Genomic DNA, 21,940 nt, shown 5'->3' with positions numbered 1-21,940 from the left:
GGCAGCACCTCCTCTGCAGAAGAAGATCAACGCCTATTTCATCACTGCCTGTTTAGCCCCGCCCACAGAATCACACATAAGTAACGTGGTGCTAAACCAGATTGAGTTACCGAGCAATAAACATGCCGTTTGGGATTACAAAATATTGTGCAGGACCTGGACTCGACAGTAATGCAACAACATGTCAGTAACTGTGTTCGTTCTAATGCCTGATCTGATATTAATGATTCATGTACAGTCAATGTTGTTTGTCTGTGTGTCAGTAAATCAAACCAGTGACTAAACGTCAACTTGCATTGTTTCTCTTAGTAGGATGAAAATAATCTGTTATTTAACGGTGATTCAATTATATAAAGAAAGCTCAAGGAAAGCTCCCTTTCCAATTATTGGAGCAGCGCACGCTGAAGCTGTCAATCAGACAGCGCGAGTTTATCAGTGACTGACGCGCAAAACTCCCATTTTATTCAATGAATCTTTTAGTTATATCGCGTTTGCACTGTTAGTGAAGATAAAAGCATTTGTTAGTGTACAGAAATTGAGTTTCAATGATGAGATCACTGCTTTCATTCGCTCAACATTGTTTGTGATCGGCTACAATGTTCATCACTGCAACCTCTCATGCCATAGATCTAAATGTGCAACACTTTTCACGATTAGTTAACCTTAGAGCTGTAATAGTAAAAACACGCTAAAAGAGAGTAATACTTGGATATTTTCATATGCAAAGATGTCAGCCAATCACAGCAGTGGGTGTTTACACTGAAGTCTCACAGCAGACACGCCCCTTAAAACAGAGCGCTCAAATCAGAAGCTAAAATCAGGGTAGGAAAAATGCCTTTTATTCATGAATTATGACAATTTTGGATGTCAAAAGCATACTAACATTATAAATGCAGCCCAGGAAACATTATAAAACAATAAACCAACGCAGTTCATGCGTCTAATGCCATTTCATGCATTCTGACTTATTTACACTGTTAAAGAGTTGGATTCTCATGCTAAACATGGCCAAAGTTTCAAAACACGAGTTTGACGTATGACGGAGTATTTCTGCGCCAAATGACTACTTCTGGTTTCGGGGGGGGGGGGTTTCGAGTGTGTCCTGCATGACGTCAAAAGAGAACGGAATTCCTTGTATAGGCACTTCTCCCTGATAAGCGTGCACACACACACACACACACACACACACACACACACACACCACCCAGAGCAAGAGCAAGAGCACGCCCATTAACGCGTTTAGTTCGGGATACGGAAGCCGAGTGATTTTTCAACAGTGGCTGTGTCCCAATTCAGAGGCTGCACCCTTCGAAGGCTGCATGCATCATCGGTCTCATTTAAGAAAAATAACCGTTAGATTGCAACGTAAGAAAGAAATTACAGTATTTTTCACCTCACAATGAATATCGGTCAATTTTATTATGGTTACTTTTCTTAAATATGACATCCTTGATGAAGTATTCAGCCTTCAAATGCAACCTCTGGAGGACGCAGCCTCTGAAATGAGACGCAGCTCCTGTCACCGAAGGAGTGTGTTTTTGGTTGTGAGGGAAAGACAACCTTTTCAGCTTCCCAAAGAACCCAGTGTTAAGGGAACAGTGGATGAAGTTTGTTTTTCTGGGACATGTATGTTTGTTTGTTCCCAGGAATTCGGTGATGAATGCTTTGTAAACAAGTCCCAGTTCGGTGCTGGATTTGCAGATCGGCAGTGGTGAGTAAAGCTGCATCAGATGTCTGTGTTTTGTTGGCAATCGGCACGCAAGTGCATATAATGTAAACAACACAAACGTTTTTGTTCTTTTTATTTATAATGATCACAGCTAGCATGTGATCTCTACGCAGAAGCTGCGTGCACTCGTGACTCTTTAGCTCCGCCCACGGCACCGACGGCAGACACGCCTCCAGGAGCTCTGGCTTTTTTCGGAAAGACTCAGTTTAGCATATCTATCTTTTATAAATATGACAAAACTAAAGACTTTACGGAGATATGAAGGATGCATTGTTACTCTATATATACTCAAGATTAACATGAGATTGGCCGAAACTGTGTGATCCCCCCCCCCCTTTAAATAATGTTTGCACTTTCACTTTGAGGAGAGCCACTTCTGAAGATCAATGACAGTTGTGATCAAAGCGTGTCAAAATGACTATTCCCAAACTTTATTAGTTTATCCAAAAATTAAAATTCTCTCTTCATTTACTCACCCTCATTTTGTTTTCAGGTGTCACGCACACACATACATTTGAATTTATTTACAAATTGATTTTTTTTTTATGATGCCTATATGACATTTTTGGACTTTAAATGAAAGGACAAAATCTGTCAGATTTCATAAAAATGTCTTCATTTGTGTTTGAAGATGAACGAACATCTTAAAGGTTTGAAACATCATGAGAGTGAGTACCTAATGACAGAATTTACATTTTTGGGTAAATTATACTTTATAAATACAGTAAGCTGAGACTTGGATAAAACTAACTATATCGCGGGTCATATCGTTTACATCAACGATACACATCGTCTGTTAACTTTGTTCTATAGGTGCTCAGTTATTTACACTCAAGACATTTTATAATTAACCAAAATTTTAAGTTCCTTTTTATGTGTAAAGGTGAAATCTGCACTTTCAGAAGTATCGTGTGCGGACTAAAAATTTCCTTCACTCGTTTTCACGTTGGTCACATGAATTCGCCATATGGACCGACAGAAAGCTGCTCGGTCTGAATGTGACTTCGACGTGAGTTGAGCTTCATGTATCACTAGAATATCGAGAGTGTACTATTTTTGCCCGCAAAATTGCACTAATGTGACCGCACTTTACTTATGAAAAAAACATTTTTTGTTGAAAATGTTTATAAGCATCCACACCACTAGATATCAGTGTAAGTCAAAGATGACTGCAATATCATAATTTGTATTTATTTTAAATTTTGGTGAAATTGTGGGTAATTCATATGAATTTCATCATATCAATAAACATATCCAGCTAACAAAAGTCATGTTAAAGTGTTCCTATTATGCTATTTTAAAGGTTGCTAATCTTGTTTTGTCTCTCCTACAGCAGGTTTACATGCATCCAAGATCAAAAACACTTTAATTTTCTCATAATATCAATTGCATCATCAGCTCTTTTCTCTCAGTGTCTGAAATGGTTTGATAAAGGATTTGGTCTCTAAACCCCTCCTTTTTGAGAGCGTGCTCTGCTCTGATTGGTCACATGGTCCAGTCTGTTATGATTGGTCGACCGCTTACAGTGCGTGTCAGAAACTAAACTCTCATGATCATATCTGAATTCCAGCTCTTGATTCACAGTGATACGAACAGTAACGACGGAGTCGGTTTTACCGTATCAATCTCATCAAAGTGGATTTGCTTTGGCAGCAGAAAACAGCGTCTTCTCGACATGAACAACATGAACCAGGGTCAAAGTTGAGGGTCAAAGTTCACCAGCAGCCAATGAAGACCATAGACTGGCATTGTCCAAATGTGTTACAAACCTATACAGGTTCAGCAGATTGGTTTCAAAAACTTTTGCCTTTTACATACACAAACAGCTACTGTATATACATGAAAGATCATGTCCTTAAAAGCATAAATGGGGCAACTTTAAAACAAAACCAAGAGGAAACATTTTAAATCCCTTCAGTATAACACCTGGCATGATAAGATACGAGAACACTGAAAAGAAGATGTGTTTAACAGCCTCTACATCGACCATTTCTCTTGATTCAACACATACAGGAATTCCAGCAGTATCTTATCAATGAACTACACTGTATATACAGCTGTGGGATAAAAGTGAGGCCTATTGTTCCAAAATATTTCCACATCTGGGAATATCTCCCATATGTTGACCAGGAGAAGTCAAGTTAGGGCCTGTCCCAATACCCACACTTGCGATCTTGGCCTGTTGAGAACATGTGCATGTGACAGGAAGTAAGAGTGCAAGACTGTCCCAGATCTGAAAGCTCAAAGCTCAAAACACACTAAATCCATCTTTAGTAGCGATATCTGAGGCCAAACGAACTCTGGTGTGGTTCGACTGAAATATGAACGCAACACGGGCCAAAGACATCTAAAGTGATGTCACAAGATGCGACTCTAAAAGGACTGAATGCTCAAGCATGCCTGTTCTTCTCTTCATAGGTGCTGAGTTGCCCATTACAATTCGGTACAGGCATCTGAACTGCAGTCTTCTCGCAGCAGATCTTTCTTTGTCTGCAACGGAGGAACTCATGCTGCTGTTTTGACCCCTTTACACATTTTAGAAGCTCTTTGTGAATGTGTGCACACATACAACGAACACGTTTAGTGCAGCACACAGCATTGTTTTGAATGTTGCGTGACCTTATTCTTAATCATTTTGTTTTGTGTCTTTAGTTTCAGTGTGAACGGCAAGCGAACCAGGACTAAATTTATCTTATTTTGGGAGTTCAAACAAACCAAGAGAACTGAACTATAAGTGTTAGAAGTTTATTTGAAAAAGTGCAAGTATTGAAAATAATGCTCTGTAAAAACACCATGTTGTGAGTGGGTCATTGACGAATAATAAGGTTTTTAAAAGTGTAATTAATTTTAATAATTTTGAATTTTTAAGTGTTAACAATGAGATTATGTGGTTTTTATAATCAATTAACACTGTTTTTGTCATTTTTTACAAGATAAATTTGACCAAAAAAAGTAATTCGGTTTAACCAAAATTTCGGTTTTACCGAATGACACTTTTAGTTATACCAAATGACTATATTTTCAAACAATGCTAACAGGCTGATATCTAGCAAAAGGACAATCAAACATTTTTATATTTAGTACAAGTTTTTGAAATATTACAACATTTTCCATGTTTTATAGCGGTTGTACCGAATGACCTGATGTTTCGGGACATGCGTATGAGCAAGTGAAATCATGAATTTTTCAAATAGTTAAAAGAGAGTCAATTACTTTGCTTCATGAATGATGAATGATGTCACATCCTGTCACAAAGTACTGACCGCATGACTTGATCCAAAATGGTCCCTTTATATTGATTACTCAGAATGACATCAACGAAATTCATTTCTCCGGACATTCTTTCTTATAACAAAGCAACGACTTCTACACATAATTTTAATGTAAATGTTGATATATGATGTTATAAAATCATGCCAGAATAAAAAAATATATACATTTTAAGACATTTTAATCACAAATGAAATGGCTGTATTGGCCTTTGGACGGTTAAACCTTTTGACACTTCAACATCTTTAAAATACCTTTATATGTAGCAAAATATAATTAAAAGTTGTACTACCTTACATACTTTGGATGTCATATCTTTGTTTTTTATTATTATTATTATTAAGGCCTTTAGACAAATAAATGACTCGTCACATCATTGACCCAAGTGTGTCCCATCGAGTAATCAAAAGACACACACACACACACACACACACACACACACAAACACACTTGTGGTCCTTCACGCCCACTTGAACCAAATCCAGGAAAGACATCATGTAGGTAGACAAGTGGTTAAGTGTAAAGACCACAAGTGTGGGTTCATACTGGGAAGTTCAGATTGAGAAAACATTTGATCTGAACTGTCTGTAGTGGCCTAACTGCCTGAGAAAACAACATGGCATTGACGGCATGGCCAAAAAAAGCATCTACATACAAAAATCTCTGCTGGGTCTCAGTAGGTCAAAGGTTATTTCACCTCATGTCCAGCACTAGATGGCAGCACAGCGCCGTTAGCAAATACAAAGTCAGGCCACCCCAGCCCTCATCCAATCAGAGCACAGCACTGCCATTCTAACTTTTGACATACAAAATACAACTTGTGGGTAGATCATCACCTCATGTTTACATTAATAACGGATTGCAGCACCAATAATCTATCCACTAACTTAAAAGAGGAAAGTGATAACAGCCATCACAGATATAACAACTTCAAAGAAAGAAAAGCAAAGAACATGTGCACAATCACAACAGCAGTGCTCTGGAAAGGTAGATGAGACACGTGCTCAGTCTACGAGCCTCAAGCCAGTGCTGGTGAAACTACAGCAATAACCAACGCCCTTTCTGTTTACAGAAGCATCATCATCACTTCCAATGAAAGCATGTCTGAACACACAGGAAACAAGATGATATCAATCTTTCTAGATCAAAGGCCCCTCAAAAACAGACTTTCAGCGACCTACAGAATAATAAAAAAAAAAAGATTTAAGTAACACTTTAAATAGCTTTCATTAAGCACATTATCTCTTAACAGATGATTCTTCCAAACATTCTTAGAAATATCTTCTTTTGTGTTCAGCAGAACAAAGAAATTCATACAGGTTTGAGGGTGATTCAATGATGACACAGTTTTCATTTTTGGGTGAACTATCCCTTTAAAGGTGCCATAGAACATGTTTTTACAAGATGTAATATAAGTCTAAGGTGTCCCTTGAATGTGTCTGTGAAATTTCAGCTCAAAATACCCCATAGATTTTTTTTAATTAATTTTTTTAACTGCCTATTTTGGGGCATAATTAAAAATGCGCCGATTCAGGCTGCGGCCCCTTTAAATTGCGCGCTCCCGACTGCCTTAAACAGCATAAACAAAGTTCACACAGCTAATATAACCCTCAAAATGGATCTTTACAAAATGTTCGTCATGCATGCTGCATGCATGGGTTCATGTGAGTATAGTATTTATTTGGAAGTTTACATTTGATTCTGAATGAGTTTGATAGTGCTCCGTGGCTAAAGCTAACATAACACACTGTTGGAGAGATTTATAAAGAATGAAGTTGTGTTTATGAATTATACAGACTGCAAGTGTTTAATAATGAAAATAGCGACGGCTCTCTTGTCTCCGTGAATACAGTAAGAAACTATGGTAACTTTAACTACATTTAATAGTACATTAGCAACATGCTAACGAAACATTTAGAAAGACAATTTACAAATATCACTAAAAATATCATGATATCATGGATCATGTCAGTTATTATTGCTCCATCTGCCATTTTTCGCTATTGTTCTTTCTTGCTTACCTAGTCTGATGATTCAGTTGTGCACAGATCCAGACATTAATACTGGCTGCCCTTGTCTAATGCTTGAACATGGGCTGGCATATGCAAATATTGGGGGCGTACATATTAATGATCCCGACTGTTACGTAACAGTCAGTGTTATGTTGAGATTTGCCTGTTCTTCGGATGTCTTTTAAACAAATGAGATTTATATAAGAAGGAGGAAACAATGGAGTTTGAGACTCACTGTATGTCATTTCCATGTACTGAACTCTTGTTATTCAACTATGCCTAGGTAAATTCAATTTGCACCTTTAAGAGTTGGAAATCAGTTCGAAAGGTCGCTACATTCTCCACAGATCCTCTGAACACTTTCAGGGACCCCTAGTTGTTGCACATAAAACTTTTTCCATAGCACTTATTTGACAGATATGTTTAAACAATGAAACTGGCTGTCAAGCCCCAAAAAGCACCATGCGACTCGTGTCGTGCAACATATTTTCAGATAGATTTGATTGAGGAAACAGACCCAAATGTAACTGGAAAATTGCCCTGGTTCTTAAATCTCGTTTACTTGAGGCTGAGTAGATGACGACAGAAATTATTTTTGGGTGACCTATAGCTTTAAGGGCTGATGCGAGCTTATAATGGAGGAACCAGCAGCCCTGTGACAGGCGTCTTCTTCAGTACCGGTTTATAACCCCATCGATCTGTGCAATGAGCACAGTGCCTTATGAAACAAGAAAAGCCGAAGATGAGAATGTGTCCATCAGTAGTGTGTGCAGATATCGCGCGCCACCGCACCCGCCTCGGGGATGTGAATGGACACTTTGTTTAGATCCAGCTCTCGAGCGCACAGTGTTACAATGTTACACCCGCCGCCGCTGTGCTCCTTCACGCGACTGCTCTTTAAATACAGCGTTTATTTGTCTCAATGATGTGTGTGTGAGTAGCGTGAAGGGCTGGATCCCACGGCACACAGGTTCACGCGCACATACCTCCTCTTCGGTACCGGTGTCAGGCTGCTCGGGTCGGATCGGGACGTCTCGGCTTTGCACTCGTGCGCAGCGACGCTCGTGTTTTCATCTTCTGGCCGTTTCTGCAAATGTCCAGCAATGATCCTGAGTCTTTGCTGTGCGGTGCTGCTCCTGCTGCTGCCGTTTGACGCCATGCTGCTTCCGTGTTTGCTGTCAGAGGTCAGCGAGCGGCTGATGGAGGGATGTGAGGTGGAGATTACACACGCGTCCCGTCATGCACCGCACTCCGCCTCCGTCATCCCCGCCCGCTGTGCTCCGCTCCGGTGTGCTGCTTACTGATTACAGAAGATTTTCCCTATTATTATCCTTAAATCATGCAATTTATTTGTATTTCATAAATATCACTTTTTCAAAATCTCATTTCTTAGAATGTCAAAAACATACATTGGCAACATTTAGGTTTGTCTTTTAACAGTAAATAGTGTTTTAACACGGGGTTAGATATAATACTGTCAGTTTGACAGGTCAGAAAAGAGCAATCATACATCCCATATTCTTTTTGAGCTCACGTGAGATATTGCTTGCGACTGTGAGCAAATTTGTATATTTTTATGACCAGAAAAAAAATGATTTAAATGTTAGAAAGTAAAATTTTTCATCAAGATTAGATTTTTGCCTAGCAATCATTGTATTGTAGATACAATTATTTAACTTACATGACATGAAGTAGCTAGTTTAATGTGATGCTTTGTATTTATGCTAACTTCAAACCAACATGCTAAAACAGTTAGCTATGTTAAAGTTGCAATATTTAATATTTTTGCAGTAAAATATCCAGTTCACTTGAGTACTTACAATATCCCAAATGTTTTCAACTATTTGTAAATCGTGAGAAAATTGCAATTTTAACCAAGGCTCCGGGACGTGTGAGGAGTCGCCTGTCAATTGCGTCATACCCGCGTTACCATCGGTTTCCGGTTTTATTTTGTAGAAACCATGGAAACACCAAAGACGCTTTAATATTTACACGTTTTAATAGACAAGGGAACAACTGTTTTGATATATTTATAGACAGAAAACAAATTGTTGTTATATAGCTGAACACGTTTAGTCTTTTTTTCTCCATCATACAATACGTTTTAAAATTAATTGCATGCCATTTATCAACACAAGCCATCCAGCATTTAATATATTGTAAAATCGATCTATCTTACTGCAGTGTGTAACAGTGTCTCACAGCAGCCACCGAGCGAACGCTCAGAATAACGTTATAACATCATTTTCAGCACACTCAAATGTATCTAATATGATAAACAGAGCTGCGTTACCTCATACTCATGACTGGAAAAGCGGAAGCAGCGCCGGCGACTGTGGCATAATAAAAGTCCTGCTGTTCGTGAGGCGTGTGTTGAGCAATCGCACCAGCTCCTCGTTCAGCTCCCACAACACTCGCTCCTGCTCTGCTTCATACCAGAGTCCCTTTAAGACAAGTCATTTAACTCGGCAGCCATCTTTGAAACACCTCTTGGGCATCCTGGGCATCATGAAATCTCTTTGAATGGGGAAACATCAAATTCTCCAAAACTGTTCACCAACCTTACAATTAAATTTCATATTTGAAATCACCTATGAAATCTAACAACAACCGGCTCATAAACGCTTGAATCATGACAAAAAAACTGTATTTTTCAGGCTGGATCAAGCTAATGCGCATGCACAGACCTAAATGCGCATCTCTACAGAGGCACGCGTCTGACTGTTTCTATAGAAACCGGTGATTCTAACGGCCGCTGAAGTGACGCGATGACTTTACCAGTCGGCGATTGGCTCTTATTTAGAAGGCGGGACTTATTCCGCCACATTGCGTGTTACACTTTCTCCCATTCAAAACAATACGAGTGACACGTCTTGCGTTTTTCTATAGTCTTTGTTCATACTACAGTAACGTTAATAATCGCATCCATGAACATGATTTCTTCCCGATTCCTATCCCAATTCTTTTGCACCGTCCATTGAGATGGAGACCACATGTCCCAAGATTCCGCTCTAAAACTTGGCGTCATCAAGCTACGTCTTTGTTTTGAATAGGCTTCTAGCGACCTCTAGCGGACAAAATTATTACATACTGCACCTTTAAGGCTGTTTGGGGTGGGGATAGTTGTAACAATTTATTAAAGGCACAATAACTTTTCACCACTAGAGGTCGCTTATTCAAAACAAAGACATAGCTCTATGATGCCAAGATTGAGCGTGGAATCATGGGAGATGTCGTCTTCACCTCACAGCCGGTGGAAAAGAATCGTGATGAGACTTGGCCTAGGGTTGCCACCCGTACCGTAAAATACGGAATCGTCTCATATTTACAGTAAAATGATGTATGAGTCTATCAAAATACGGGACAAATTGCTCAGAACAAGCCGTTTCCAGATCCCTGGCAGTGTGACATCGCTTCAGCCACAGGCCCCGCCCACGAATGTTGACAGACACTGCTGTTTTAACATAGAACCGCCCGGAGCGCATTCACAGTGAGTTGTACACAGTCCGCCATTGCTGCACTGACGAGAAAGTCACCCAAGCATTTTAGGTGTTCTGTAGCTGGATGGATTAATCCACAGAGCTCTCTCCATTTACTCCCCTAAATCTGAGCCGCTGAAGACGAGGTGGATTCATTTTGTTTTCAAAGAAAATGCTCCCTCAACTCTACCGAAATTCTGTGCAGGTCATTTCACACCAGACTGCTTTGTGAACGAATGTCAATACAAAGGGACAATACAAAACAGAGGTTGCGCTAAAAAGTTGTTACTCAAGGATAGATCAGTACTGTTCCTGATCCAGCTTACAGTCTCCAGAGTGATACTGGATACAGCAGTAATAAAGGTGAGAGCACTTTATTACAGTTCATCAGAGTTGATTTACGGATATAAAGTTTACCAGTTTATTAAGCACCACCCGAAAAGGCATAAGGTCTTTATTTATTTGTTTACTGATAGTTGTAACAAGTGTTTCTTTGTATTTCGCTGTGTATGTTGACGATAATGCAAGGGAGAGAGTTTATGGATAATATTTTAATGCACATTTGCACTGTGTTTTACTAAGATCTTACAGTGATTTTCTAGAGTGAAAACGGACACTTCATATTTTGTGTGAAGTACAATAAACGTTATAAAACTCATCGGTAAACTGGCTTGTACTAATATAGTGGATAAAAACAAGTTATAATTGTAATTAAACTAAACTATACCTGTTCTATCTCTATGCAGAATATATTTGCAGTTTCTGACATTATAGTGCATCCTGACTGACTCCTGACACCGGAGAATCAGCTCGTGAAGCTCCGCCCTCTTAGGCTGAGCGCAGCAGCTCATTTGCATTTAAAGGCCACACACTGAAACAGCGCATTTTTGCAAACCCCCCAAAAGTAGCAATTTTAACATGCTATAAAAAATTATCTGTGGGGTAATTTTTAGCTAAAACTTCACATACACACTCTGGGGACATCAGAGACTTATTTTACATCTTGTAAAAGGGGGCAAAATACGTCCCCTTTAGTTCACTTTCAAATGAAAATTTCCTGATAATTTACTCACCCCCATGTCATCCAAGATGTCCATGTCCTTCTTTCTTCAGTCGAAAAGAAATTAAGGTTTTTGATGAAAACATTCCAGGATTATTCTTCAACAGACCCCAAATGGTTGAAGGTCCAAATGTCATTTTCATTGCAGCTTCAAAGGGCTTTAAACGATCCCAGACGAGGAATAAGGGTCTTATCTAGTGAAACGATAGGTCACTTTCTAAAAAAAAAAAGCTTTATAAACACAAATGCTCGCCTTGCAAGTGCTTCCGCCAAACCGCCTTCCATATTCTTCAAAAAGCTTACGCTGTATGTCCTACTCCTTCCCTATTCTACTTACGGAACTTGAATACGGAAGGCGGTCTGGTGGAAGCTAGATATTTGACTTCATAACTTGTTTAAATAAGGATTTTTTTTTTTACATTTATGATGGATGAATGTGGATGGAGACACTTTTGTCCGCTCCATGGACAATACAAATATTTAAAAATACAAACACAAGAAAATTATACAAAAATAATAAGATATGGAAAAGAATAAAATAATGATCTTATAAAAATAAAGTATGCAGGACAGTATACTATAGACTTAATAAATATTATAATGAATAAGAATGTACAAAAACAGAATGTGCAACAGATTGTACAGGGTATTTACATAGCAGCAATGTCAATAAATAAGAAAAAATATATAATTAAAAAAAAAAAAAAAAAAAAAACTGTGTTTTAGTCCAGATTATCCAGATTAGTTTTCTGGATTTAAACATTCTTGGAAACATCTGGGATAATGTAAGTACACAAACAAAATATATAACATTGTTCTAGTGTTTTTTTTTTTGGATATTTTAATCCAAAAATCGTACATATTGTGCTTTTAAAAATGTTACAACCAACCCCTATGATGATTCCACTGCGTCCATCAATCACATCTTCTGCTGAGGCAAAGCCACATGAGGTTTTTGTTTCATATCTGTTGTGGGATTTATTCAGTAAATGTGTTTCCATCATAGTTTGCGCATGTCTTCTTATTCATGCACATCTTGATGTTTCCATCCAGCGTTTTTATGCAATATCCCAAAATCCACATAAAAATAGGTGAATCATGGAAGCATAGCTAGTGACTGAACCCTTATGTGACAGGAATACACTACACTCACACAAACACGAGCAGAAAATGTATTTATATATATATATATATATATATATATATATATATATATATATATATATATATATATATATATATATATATGGTCAGTTTAAATTGTTCATGTTGTTCAGGTAATTATTACCTGATTAATTTCAGCAAATTACCTCTCAGTGTTACATCTGTCCCCAGCTAGTGTTACAACTTTAGGTTGTAACAACACAACTCTTTGTATTTATCATTACCTCATATAATCTGTGATTATGCAGTACATATCCAAGTGAGTTTTCTTGTAGAAGACAAATGAGGATTCCATTGTTCAAAATTTGAGACATCTAGCACAAACAACCACTGAGTTACTGATGCTCAAACAAAAAGTGTTACGGCCATCCCCGGCCTCCCCCGTTTTCATACAGTTTGTTCTCACATGTTGAGAATATATAATTAATATAACTTCTAAAAATATATAATAACAATAGCTATACTACACAGTTTAGAATATCAGTGAAGTCGTCAAAATTATGAAATATCAAACTGAGTCTTCTTGGTTTCCAGATCTGAACATTTCCCTGGTTTTCAACAAAAAATTAAGAGACCACTGCCAAATTTGCAGTTTCTCTGGATTTATTATTTAGATGTATCTTTTTGAGTGAAATTAACATTTTTTATTTATTCTACAAACTACTGACAACATTTCTTCCAAATTTCAAATAAAACTATTGTCATTTAGAGCATTTATTTGCAGAAAATGACAACTGGTCAAAATAACGAAAAAAGATGCCATGTTTTCAGATAATGCAAAGAAAACAAGTTTATATTCATTTTTAAACAACACAATACAAATGTTTTAACTTAGGAAAACTTCAGAAATCAGTATTTGGTGGAATAACCCTGATTTCCAATCACAGCCTTCATGGGTCTTGGCATACTTAATCAGGTGGTCGCATTGCTGTCAGGTGACTTTACGCCACTCCATGGAGAAAAAATTCAAGCAGCTTAGCTTTATTTACTGGTTACAAGGGACAGAAAGCACTCAGATTTAAAGAAAAATATCTTAATTTGTGTTCCAAAGATGAACAAAAGCCTTACAAGTTAGGCATGACATGAGGGTGAGTAATAAATGACAATTTTCATTTTTAGGTGAACTAACCCTCTAAAGGGATAATTAACTCAGTTCACTCTAAAAAAAAATCTTGGGTTATTTTTTCTACCCAAGTCCTCGGTTGAGACTTTCGGGTCATTTTTTGGGGTTATTTTTCCAGTGATTGGGTAGTTTTTGTTTTACCCTGATCTTGGGTCAAACATAGCAACCCAGTGTTTGGGTAGTTTTTGTGTTACCCAGCTCCTGGGTCAGGCGTAACAACCCAGTGTTTGGGTAGTTTTTGTGTTACCCAGATCTTGCGTCAGACGTAACAACCCAGTGTTTGGGTAACTTTTGTGTTACCCAGATCCTGGGTCAGACATAACAACCCAGTGTTTGGGTAGTTTTTGTGTTACCCAGATCCTGGGTCAGATGTAACAACCCAGTGTTTGGGTAGTTTTTGTGTTACCCAGCTCCTGGGTCAGGCGTAACAACCCAGTGTTTGGGTAGTTTTTGTGTTACCCAGATCTTGCGTCAGACGTAACAACCAGTGTTTGGGTAACTTTTTGTGTTACCCAGATCCTGGGTCAGACATAACAACCCAGTGTTTGGGTAGTTTTTGTGTTACCCAGCTCCTGGGTCAGGCGTAACAACCCAGTGTTTGGGTAGTTTTTGTGTTACCCAGATCTTGCGTCAGTCGTAATAACTCAGTGTTTGGGTAGTTTTTGTGTTACCCAGCTCCTGGGTCAGACGTAGCAACCCAGTGTTTGGGTAGTTTTTGTGTTACCTCGATCCTGGGTCAGTCGTAATAACTCAGTGTTTGGGTAGTTTTTGTGTTACCCAGCTCCTGGGTCAGACGTAGCAACCCAGTGTTTGGGTAGTTTTTGTGTTACCCCAATCCTGTGTCAGGTGTAACAACCCAGTGTTTGGGTAGTTTTTGTGTTACCCCGATCCTGGGTCAGTCGTAATAACTCAGTGTTTGGGTAGTTTTTGTGTTACCCAGCTCCTGGGTCAGACGTAGCAACCCAGTGTTTGGGTAGTTTTTGTGTTACCCAGCTCCTGGGTCAGCAAAGCATCCCAGTGTTTGGGTAGTTTTTGTGTTACCCCGATCCTGGGTCAGGCGTAACAACCCAGTGTTTGGGTAGTTTTTGTGTTACCCCAATCCTGGGTCAGGTGTAACAACCCAGTGTTTGGGTAGTTTTTGTGTTACCCAGCTCCTGGGTCAGACGTAGCAACCCAGTGTTTGGGTAGTTTTTGTGTTACCCCGATCCTGGGTCAGTCGTAATAACTCAGTGTTTGGGTAGTTTTTGTGTTACCCAGATCCTGGGTCAGGCATAACAACCCAGTGTTTGGGTAGTTTTTGTGTTACCCCGCTCCTGGGTCAGACGTAGCAACCCAGTGTTTGGGTAGTTTTTGTGTTACCCCGCTCCTGGGTCAGACGTAGCAACCCAGTGTTTGGGTAGTTTTTGTGTTACCCCAATCCTGGGTCAGTCGTAACAACCCAGTGTTTGGGTAGTTTTTGTGTTACCCCGCTCCTGGGTCAGACGTAGCAACCCAGTGTTTGGGTAGTTTTTGTGTTACCCCAATCCTGGGTCAGTCGTAATAACTCAGTGTTTGGGTAGTTTTTGTGTTACCCAGATCCTGGGTCAGGCATAACAACCCAGTGTTTGGGTAGTTTTTATGTTACCCCGCTCCTGGGTCAGACGTAGCAACCCAGTGTTTGGGTAGATTTTGTGTTACCCAGCTCCTGGGTCAGACGTAGCAACCCAGTGTTTGGGTAGTTTTTGTGTTACCCAGCTCCTGGGTCAGCAAAGCATCCCAGTGTTTGGGTAGTTTTTGTGTTGCCCCGATCCTGGGTCAGGCGTAACAACCCAGTGTTTGGGTAGTTTTTGTGTTACCCCAATCCTGGGTCAGGTGTAACAACCCAGTGTTTGGGTAGTTTTTGTGTTACCCCGATCCTGGGTCAGGCATAACAACCCAGTGTTTGGGTAGTTTTTGTGTTACCCAGCTCCTGGGTCAGACGTAGCAACCCAGTGTTTGGGTAGTTTTTGTGTTACCCCGATCCTGGGTCAGTCGTAATAACTCAGTGTTTGGGTAGTTTTTGTGTTACCCAGATCCTGGGTCAGGCGTAACAACCCAGTGTTTGGGTAGTTTTTGTGTTACCCCGCTCCTGGGTCAGACGTAGCAACCCAGTGTTTGGGTAGTTTTTGTGTTACCCCGATCCTGGGTCAGGTGTAACAACCCAGTGTTTGGGTAGTTTTTGTGTTACCTCGATCCTGGGTCAGTCGTAATAACTCAGTGTTTGGGTAGTTTTTGTGTTACCCAGATCCTGGGTCAGGTGTAACAACCCAGTGTTTGGGTAGTTTTTGTGTTACCTCGATCCTGGGTCAGTCGTAATAACTCAGTGTTTGGGAAGTTTTTGTGTTACGCAGATCCTGGGTCAGTCGTAATAACTGAGTGTTTGGGTATTTTTTGTTACCCAGATCCTTAGACAGACATAACAACCCAGGGTTGAGTTATTTATTGCGGGCTTTTTGCGCCCTCTTCAGGAAAGAGTAGTGCAGCTCCGTCAAAATTGTGCATGTGTTCGGTAAAATACAGGTTTGTGTACATCGTATTTTATCTAAAAATTTTCTTAATGTTCTGTATATGATTTAATTTTATGCAAAGCAACCAACAGGGGCACGATGTGAGTCACCTAAACAAGTGTCGCGGCAGTCTTTTCACGTGATGGAAACGCTTGATGCCTTGCATAAAATTTTATGACTTTATTCAAAAAGGTACAGAATATAAATATTTAGGATGTTTAAATGTGTTCTCAGAATTGTACACTGATTATTTATAGACAGGTTATGGAGTCAGTCACAGCATTTTTCGGCTACGAGTGAAATGCGGTCTGAAGTTAGCAGTTCCCATGAACACGAGCCATCTCCGGCACGAGATCCAATGGCGTTACGGTGGAAACAGGACAACAGAGACTGGTCGATTACACTTGAATTACTTCTAAATGTTTAATTTTTACTTCTAATATTTGTTAAACGATCTTAAATGTAACCATCTTAACTGTAAGCAATATGTATTATGGACTATATATATTATATTATTTATAAAATATGCTATACTGTAAAGTATGATCGAAATGCAAACCAGTGCTATGTGTAGTATTTTAAAAAAAAGTTTCCATAAACATAGTCAATCCGTAAACATTAATTTATGTATGAAGTAAATAAAATAAGCTAGTATTATAGTAAAAATTAATCAACCCATTGTGCTGGGTTACATAAACAACCCAATTTGCTGTGTAAAATGAACCCAACATGTGTTCTGTCCTATATTTACCCAGCCCTTGGGTTAAAAAACAACCCAAACTGGGTTGTTTTTAACCCAGTGTTTTTCAGAGTGTATTGCATTACTCTGAATACACAGTAATTGCTTTATTGGAACATCTGAGTAAAGATCTGGTCTGTTTTACAGGTCATTATTGCTGGTCAAGAATTCAAGACTCTTGTCTGAAGGTGAAGAGATGAAAGAAAGAGCATTTCTCCTTACCTGTTTTTTTAACCTTAAATCTAATGTCATAGATTGTCATTTTGAATAAATTAATCTATTAAATAACATTATAAATGATCAGAAATTGACTTGATAACATTACATTATTGAATAACTACACTTACTGATATATATACATACTGTCAGTAGTCTGTCAGTGCATTGTAAATAGTTATTCTGAATATGTAAAAGCCCCCCTGTGGTGAAAATCAAGTTTTTAATGTTGTTTATATGTCTATGTGGTGTTTTAATTTATGCTTTAAGACAAACCATGTGCAAATTCCTAAGTCAACACCATTGCTGAGTATTTTCTCCTTAAAACTGCAGTGAAAAAAAGACCGTCTCAAATTGCTGGTGTTTCTGACGTCACAAACTATCTTGTAACCAATCACGTCAACGTGCCGGTGGGCTTTAGCATATCATTAACAGTGAACTAGCAGGGAGAAGCCAGGTTATCCTGGTATATTTTTCTGTTGGCATGAAAAATCGTGTAGATTTAGCAATATTTTAGAAAAAAGGCTAATCAAATTAATTACCGTTGTGTCTGATGTTGTAAAGAGAGATACCATTGTGCAGCCTTAACCTTAGTAAGTTGACCAGGTGGATCTCTGAGTTGGTGTGAACGAGTGGAGGCAGGGCTAATTTGCATATTCATTGATCTGCATATATATTAAATAAGGCAAGGGTGTAGAGTTACATTCAAGCTGTTTTAAGGCATGAATAATTTTTTTTTCCACAGGAAAAACTTTAAATATGTAATTTTGGTGATCAAAGATTAGTTTTAAGGGATAAAATTATAGACTACAGGGAGACTTTAAGCACTCTAATGGGTTAAATGGTGCGGTTTCAATCTTTATGTGCTTGACTAATTAATCACAGATGTACATTAAAATACACTTTAACACATTTATTTCCCATATGCATAGTTTTTCAGACACATGGAAGAGTTTTTTATACTTGGAAATCTGTTTTGTCAGGCCAATAAAATGATTTCTCTGTCTTAAAAGTAGAGATAGTATGTTAACCCACTTACACCTGTGCCCTTCTGAGTCATGTGACCGTGAGACATGTGCTTGTCTGATGACGTCATCACAAGCCTCTAAGCTTCTCCCTTTAAAGTGCTTTCCTCCGACACCCCCTTGTAAATATGGGATGCATTGCTTTTACAACAATGGAAAAAGCCAAATTTTTTTGTGTTTCCTGAGGTTATGGAATGGAATGCTTAATTGGAAAGTTGTGTGTTACTGTGCAATGCTTATTTTTAGATATTTAGCAATTGCGGTATAGCCTCCGCTATGCTAATTGAGCTCTTGGAGAACACATTCTGGGAAAAGATCATATAAATAACACATAAATACATCGACATATCTGTGATTCCCAAACTCAAAGGATGTTCGTTAGTAGCTGAAGATAAAGGAAGCAGCACGTTGTAACAATGATAATGATGTGATTTATTTGTTTAATGTTGTTGAGGGACACACAGGATGTGGAGTTTAACACTGTTTTCAAGGGCTTCATCCAGATGGAATGATTGTTTCCTCCAGGCCTGAGCTTTAAACTCCCAAAACAAAGTTCTGTAATGCACTGACTGCAAACAATTAAGAGTCGGAGTGTATCACAGAACTTTACTTGGAAAGCCACTGCAGCGCTGCTTGCCGATTCTGCTTCTTCTCAGGGAAGCTCTTCTGTACGAGAGAAACACACACGTTACATTTCTCATCTGCATCAGTCTGTGTGTCACAGTACCAGCTCTCCTCACAAACATCTTCATTTATACACCATCAGTAAGTCATGGCAACATATGCTTTTCAATTAACTTTGGAAAATAATTTAAGGCTGATATATAAATATATAATTTCTCTCTCTCTCTCTCTCTCTCTCTCTCTCTCTGTCTATATATGTACACACATAAATATGTGTGTGTGTGTGTGTGTGTGTGTGTGTTTATGTTATAGATGTAAATTTATATTTATAATTTATATATTTACATGATTGTTATACATGCATATACATATGTGCATATATATATATATATATATATATATATAAAACAAATAAATGTTATATACATATACACACATATATATATAAAATTTATGTTTACATGTTTATGTTATATATATACACATACATGTTATATATATACATGTTTATGTTATATATATATATATATATATATATATATATATACATGTTTATGTTATATATATATATATATATATATATATATATATACATGTTTATGTTATATATATATATATATATATATATATATATATATATATATATATATAATATATATATATAAGTCATATAAATAATATATGATTAAATATATATAAATATTAAATAATATTTAAATAATATTATATATAATATAAATATTAAATATATATAAATATATATAATTATACATTTATATATAACATAAACACACACACACACACACACAATACAGTTATAATGGAACGGTTATAATAACTCAGAATGAAAGATGATTGACAGGTGAGAATGATCAAAGCATCTCTGAGCTGGAGCTGAAAGTGAGAAGGAGGCAGGCCAGAACTCCTCGAGCTCCGTAATGGCTATTAGAAGAATTTAAATGATGAACAAGATGCAGAGAGTTGGAAACTTGAACTCATTCAGTCACAAATGCACATAATCACGTCATGATGAACACATATGGCGGCCTAAGACGCATATGCAGAAACAGATGCCTACGTTCACACGATTCCACGCAAATTAAGTGCATGCTACAAAAAAAGACAAAGTGCAGAAGAATAAAATGACACTTTAAAATTTAAATATTTAAATATTGAATGCACTATTTCTCTCCGTCTATTTGCACAGTTAACAACTGGGGCAGCCGATACGTAGAACAGCTGACGTGTCGAAAAGGGTCCAAATTTGGAGCAGTGCATTAGTGTATGAAGACCATCACAGCAAGTTTGTCGTCCTGGATAGATATCAACTTAACACACTCATAAAAGAGAAGTCGCAATGTTAAGAAAGGGGAAACTCGGGATGCCATATGTCATGCATTTGCACGTCACTTCACGCAGACATTAAGTAGTTTACTCTCCATAGGAAAACTTCCATTCCTGCCAAAGTTACTTTAAGACTTCAGTGGGTGAATATATCAATGAGTGGCGATGTGACAGTGTTTTATAAGCATACGCGCACAGTCTGTGAGTGCAATGCATACTTCTAGATTTAAAAAAAAAATAAAAAATTGTAAAAGAACATACCTGCTGCAACTCACAGCACGAGACAGTCGACTCTGAATAAACTGCATTGGCAGAAGAAGCGCTCTGGAACAACACGGTGGTCGTCTCTGTCAAAAGCCCCAGAGGATTTGACTCGGTGCTTGAGCAGATGACGCTCCTGCAAACTGTTGATGAAGCGCTTTCACGCCGCGTCCGTGTCCGTGTAGCAGCTGGAAGAATGTCGACGTGGAGCTGCCAATCGTGCGCGCGCAATCATGCACGCGCTTCGGGGGGAGAAAACTACAGAGCACTGGGGTTCAGTACACTGGTTAGAAATCTGTTTGTTAGTGCTGGAGATTAAGTGAGGTTCATAAGATATGTGTCAGAGCGCCTGCGATAGACAGATAGATAGATAGATAGATAGATAGATAGATAGATAGATAGATAGATAGATAGATAGATAGATAGATAGATAGATAGATAGATAGATAGATAGATAGATTGACCCAGCGTTTGGGTTGTTTTAATTCAGTGAATTGGGTTCTTTTAACCCAGTGAATTGGGTTGTTTTAACCCAGCATATTGGGTTGTTTTAACTCAGTGAATTGGGTTGTTTTAACCCAGTGAATTCTGTTTTAACCCAGCGAATTGGGTTGTTTTAACTCAGCGATTGGGCTGTTTTAACTCAGCAATTGGGTTGTTTAACTCGGCGATTGGGTTGTTTTAACCCAGCGGTTGGGCTGTTTTAATCCAGCGATTGGGTTGTTTAACTCAGCGATTGTGTTGTTTTAATCCAGCGATTAGGTTGTTTTAATCCAGCAATTGGGTTGTTTTAATCCAGCAATTGGGTTGTTTTAACCCAGCGATTGGGTTGTTTTAACCCAGCGAATTGGGTTGTTTAACCCAGCGATTGGGTTGTTTAAACCGGCGATTGGGTTGTTTAACTCGGTGATTGGATTGTTTTAACCCAGCGATTGGATTGTTTTAACCCAGCGATGGGGTTGTTTTAATCCAGCGATTGGGCTGTTTAATTTAGCGACTGGGTTGTTTTAATCCAGCAATTGGGTTGTTTAACTCGGCGATTGGGTTGTTTTAACCCAGCGATTGGATTGTTTTAACCCAGCGATTGGGTTGTTTTAATCCAGCGATTGGGTTGTTTTAACCCAGCGATTGGGCTGTTTAATTTAGCGACTGGGTTGTTTTAATCCAGCAATTGGGTTGTTTTAATCCAGCAATTGGGCTGTTTAATTTAGCGATTGGGTTGTTTTAATCCAGCAATTGGGTTGTTTTAATCCAGCGATTGGGTTGTTTAACTCAGCGATTGGGTTGTTTTAATCCAGCAATTGGGCTGTTTAATTTAGCGATTGGGTTGTTTTAATCCAGCAGTTGGGTTGTTTTAATCCAGCAGTTG

At 38.4% G+C, this 21,940-nt stretch overlaps 1 protein-coding gene and 1 long non-coding RNA gene across 2 annotated transcripts in view; both read right to left on the bottom strand.

The window, feature by feature from the left end:
• The window catches only part of agps (alkylglycerone phosphate synthase), a 58,698-nt gene extending 50,390 nt beyond the window's left edge, over positions 1 to 8,308 (bottom strand). The window contains exon 1 of the mRNA XM_048192840.1: positions 7,998 to 8,308. Within this exon, the coding sequence (XP_048048797.1) occupies positions 7,998 to 8,170 (173 nt within the window). The 5' untranslated portion in view covers positions 8,171 to 8,308. The remainder of the gene's footprint in view (positions 1 to 7,997) is intronic.
• A 10,442-nt stretch (positions 8,309 to 18,750) lies between these two features.
• LOC125269484 lies at positions 18,751 to 20,972 on the bottom strand. Its single transcript, XR_007185119.1, has 2 exons — positions 20,572 to 20,972; positions 18,751 to 19,008 (listed from the first exon to the last, which is right to left on the bottom strand). It is a non-coding gene; the product is annotated as an uncharacterized LOC125269484 (long non-coding RNA).
• Positions 20,973 to 21,940: the final 968 nt, after the last annotated feature.

This window comes from Megalobrama amblycephala, linkage group LG6 (genome assembly GCF_018812025.1).
Source record: "Megalobrama amblycephala isolate DHTTF-2021 linkage group LG6, ASM1881202v1, whole genome shotgun sequence".
NCBI lineage: Eukaryota > Metazoa > Chordata > Actinopteri > Cypriniformes > Xenocyprididae > Megalobrama > Megalobrama amblycephala.
The sequence above is the reverse complement of the archived record's forward strand: the minus strand, read 5'-3'. Positions and strand labels throughout refer to the sequence as shown.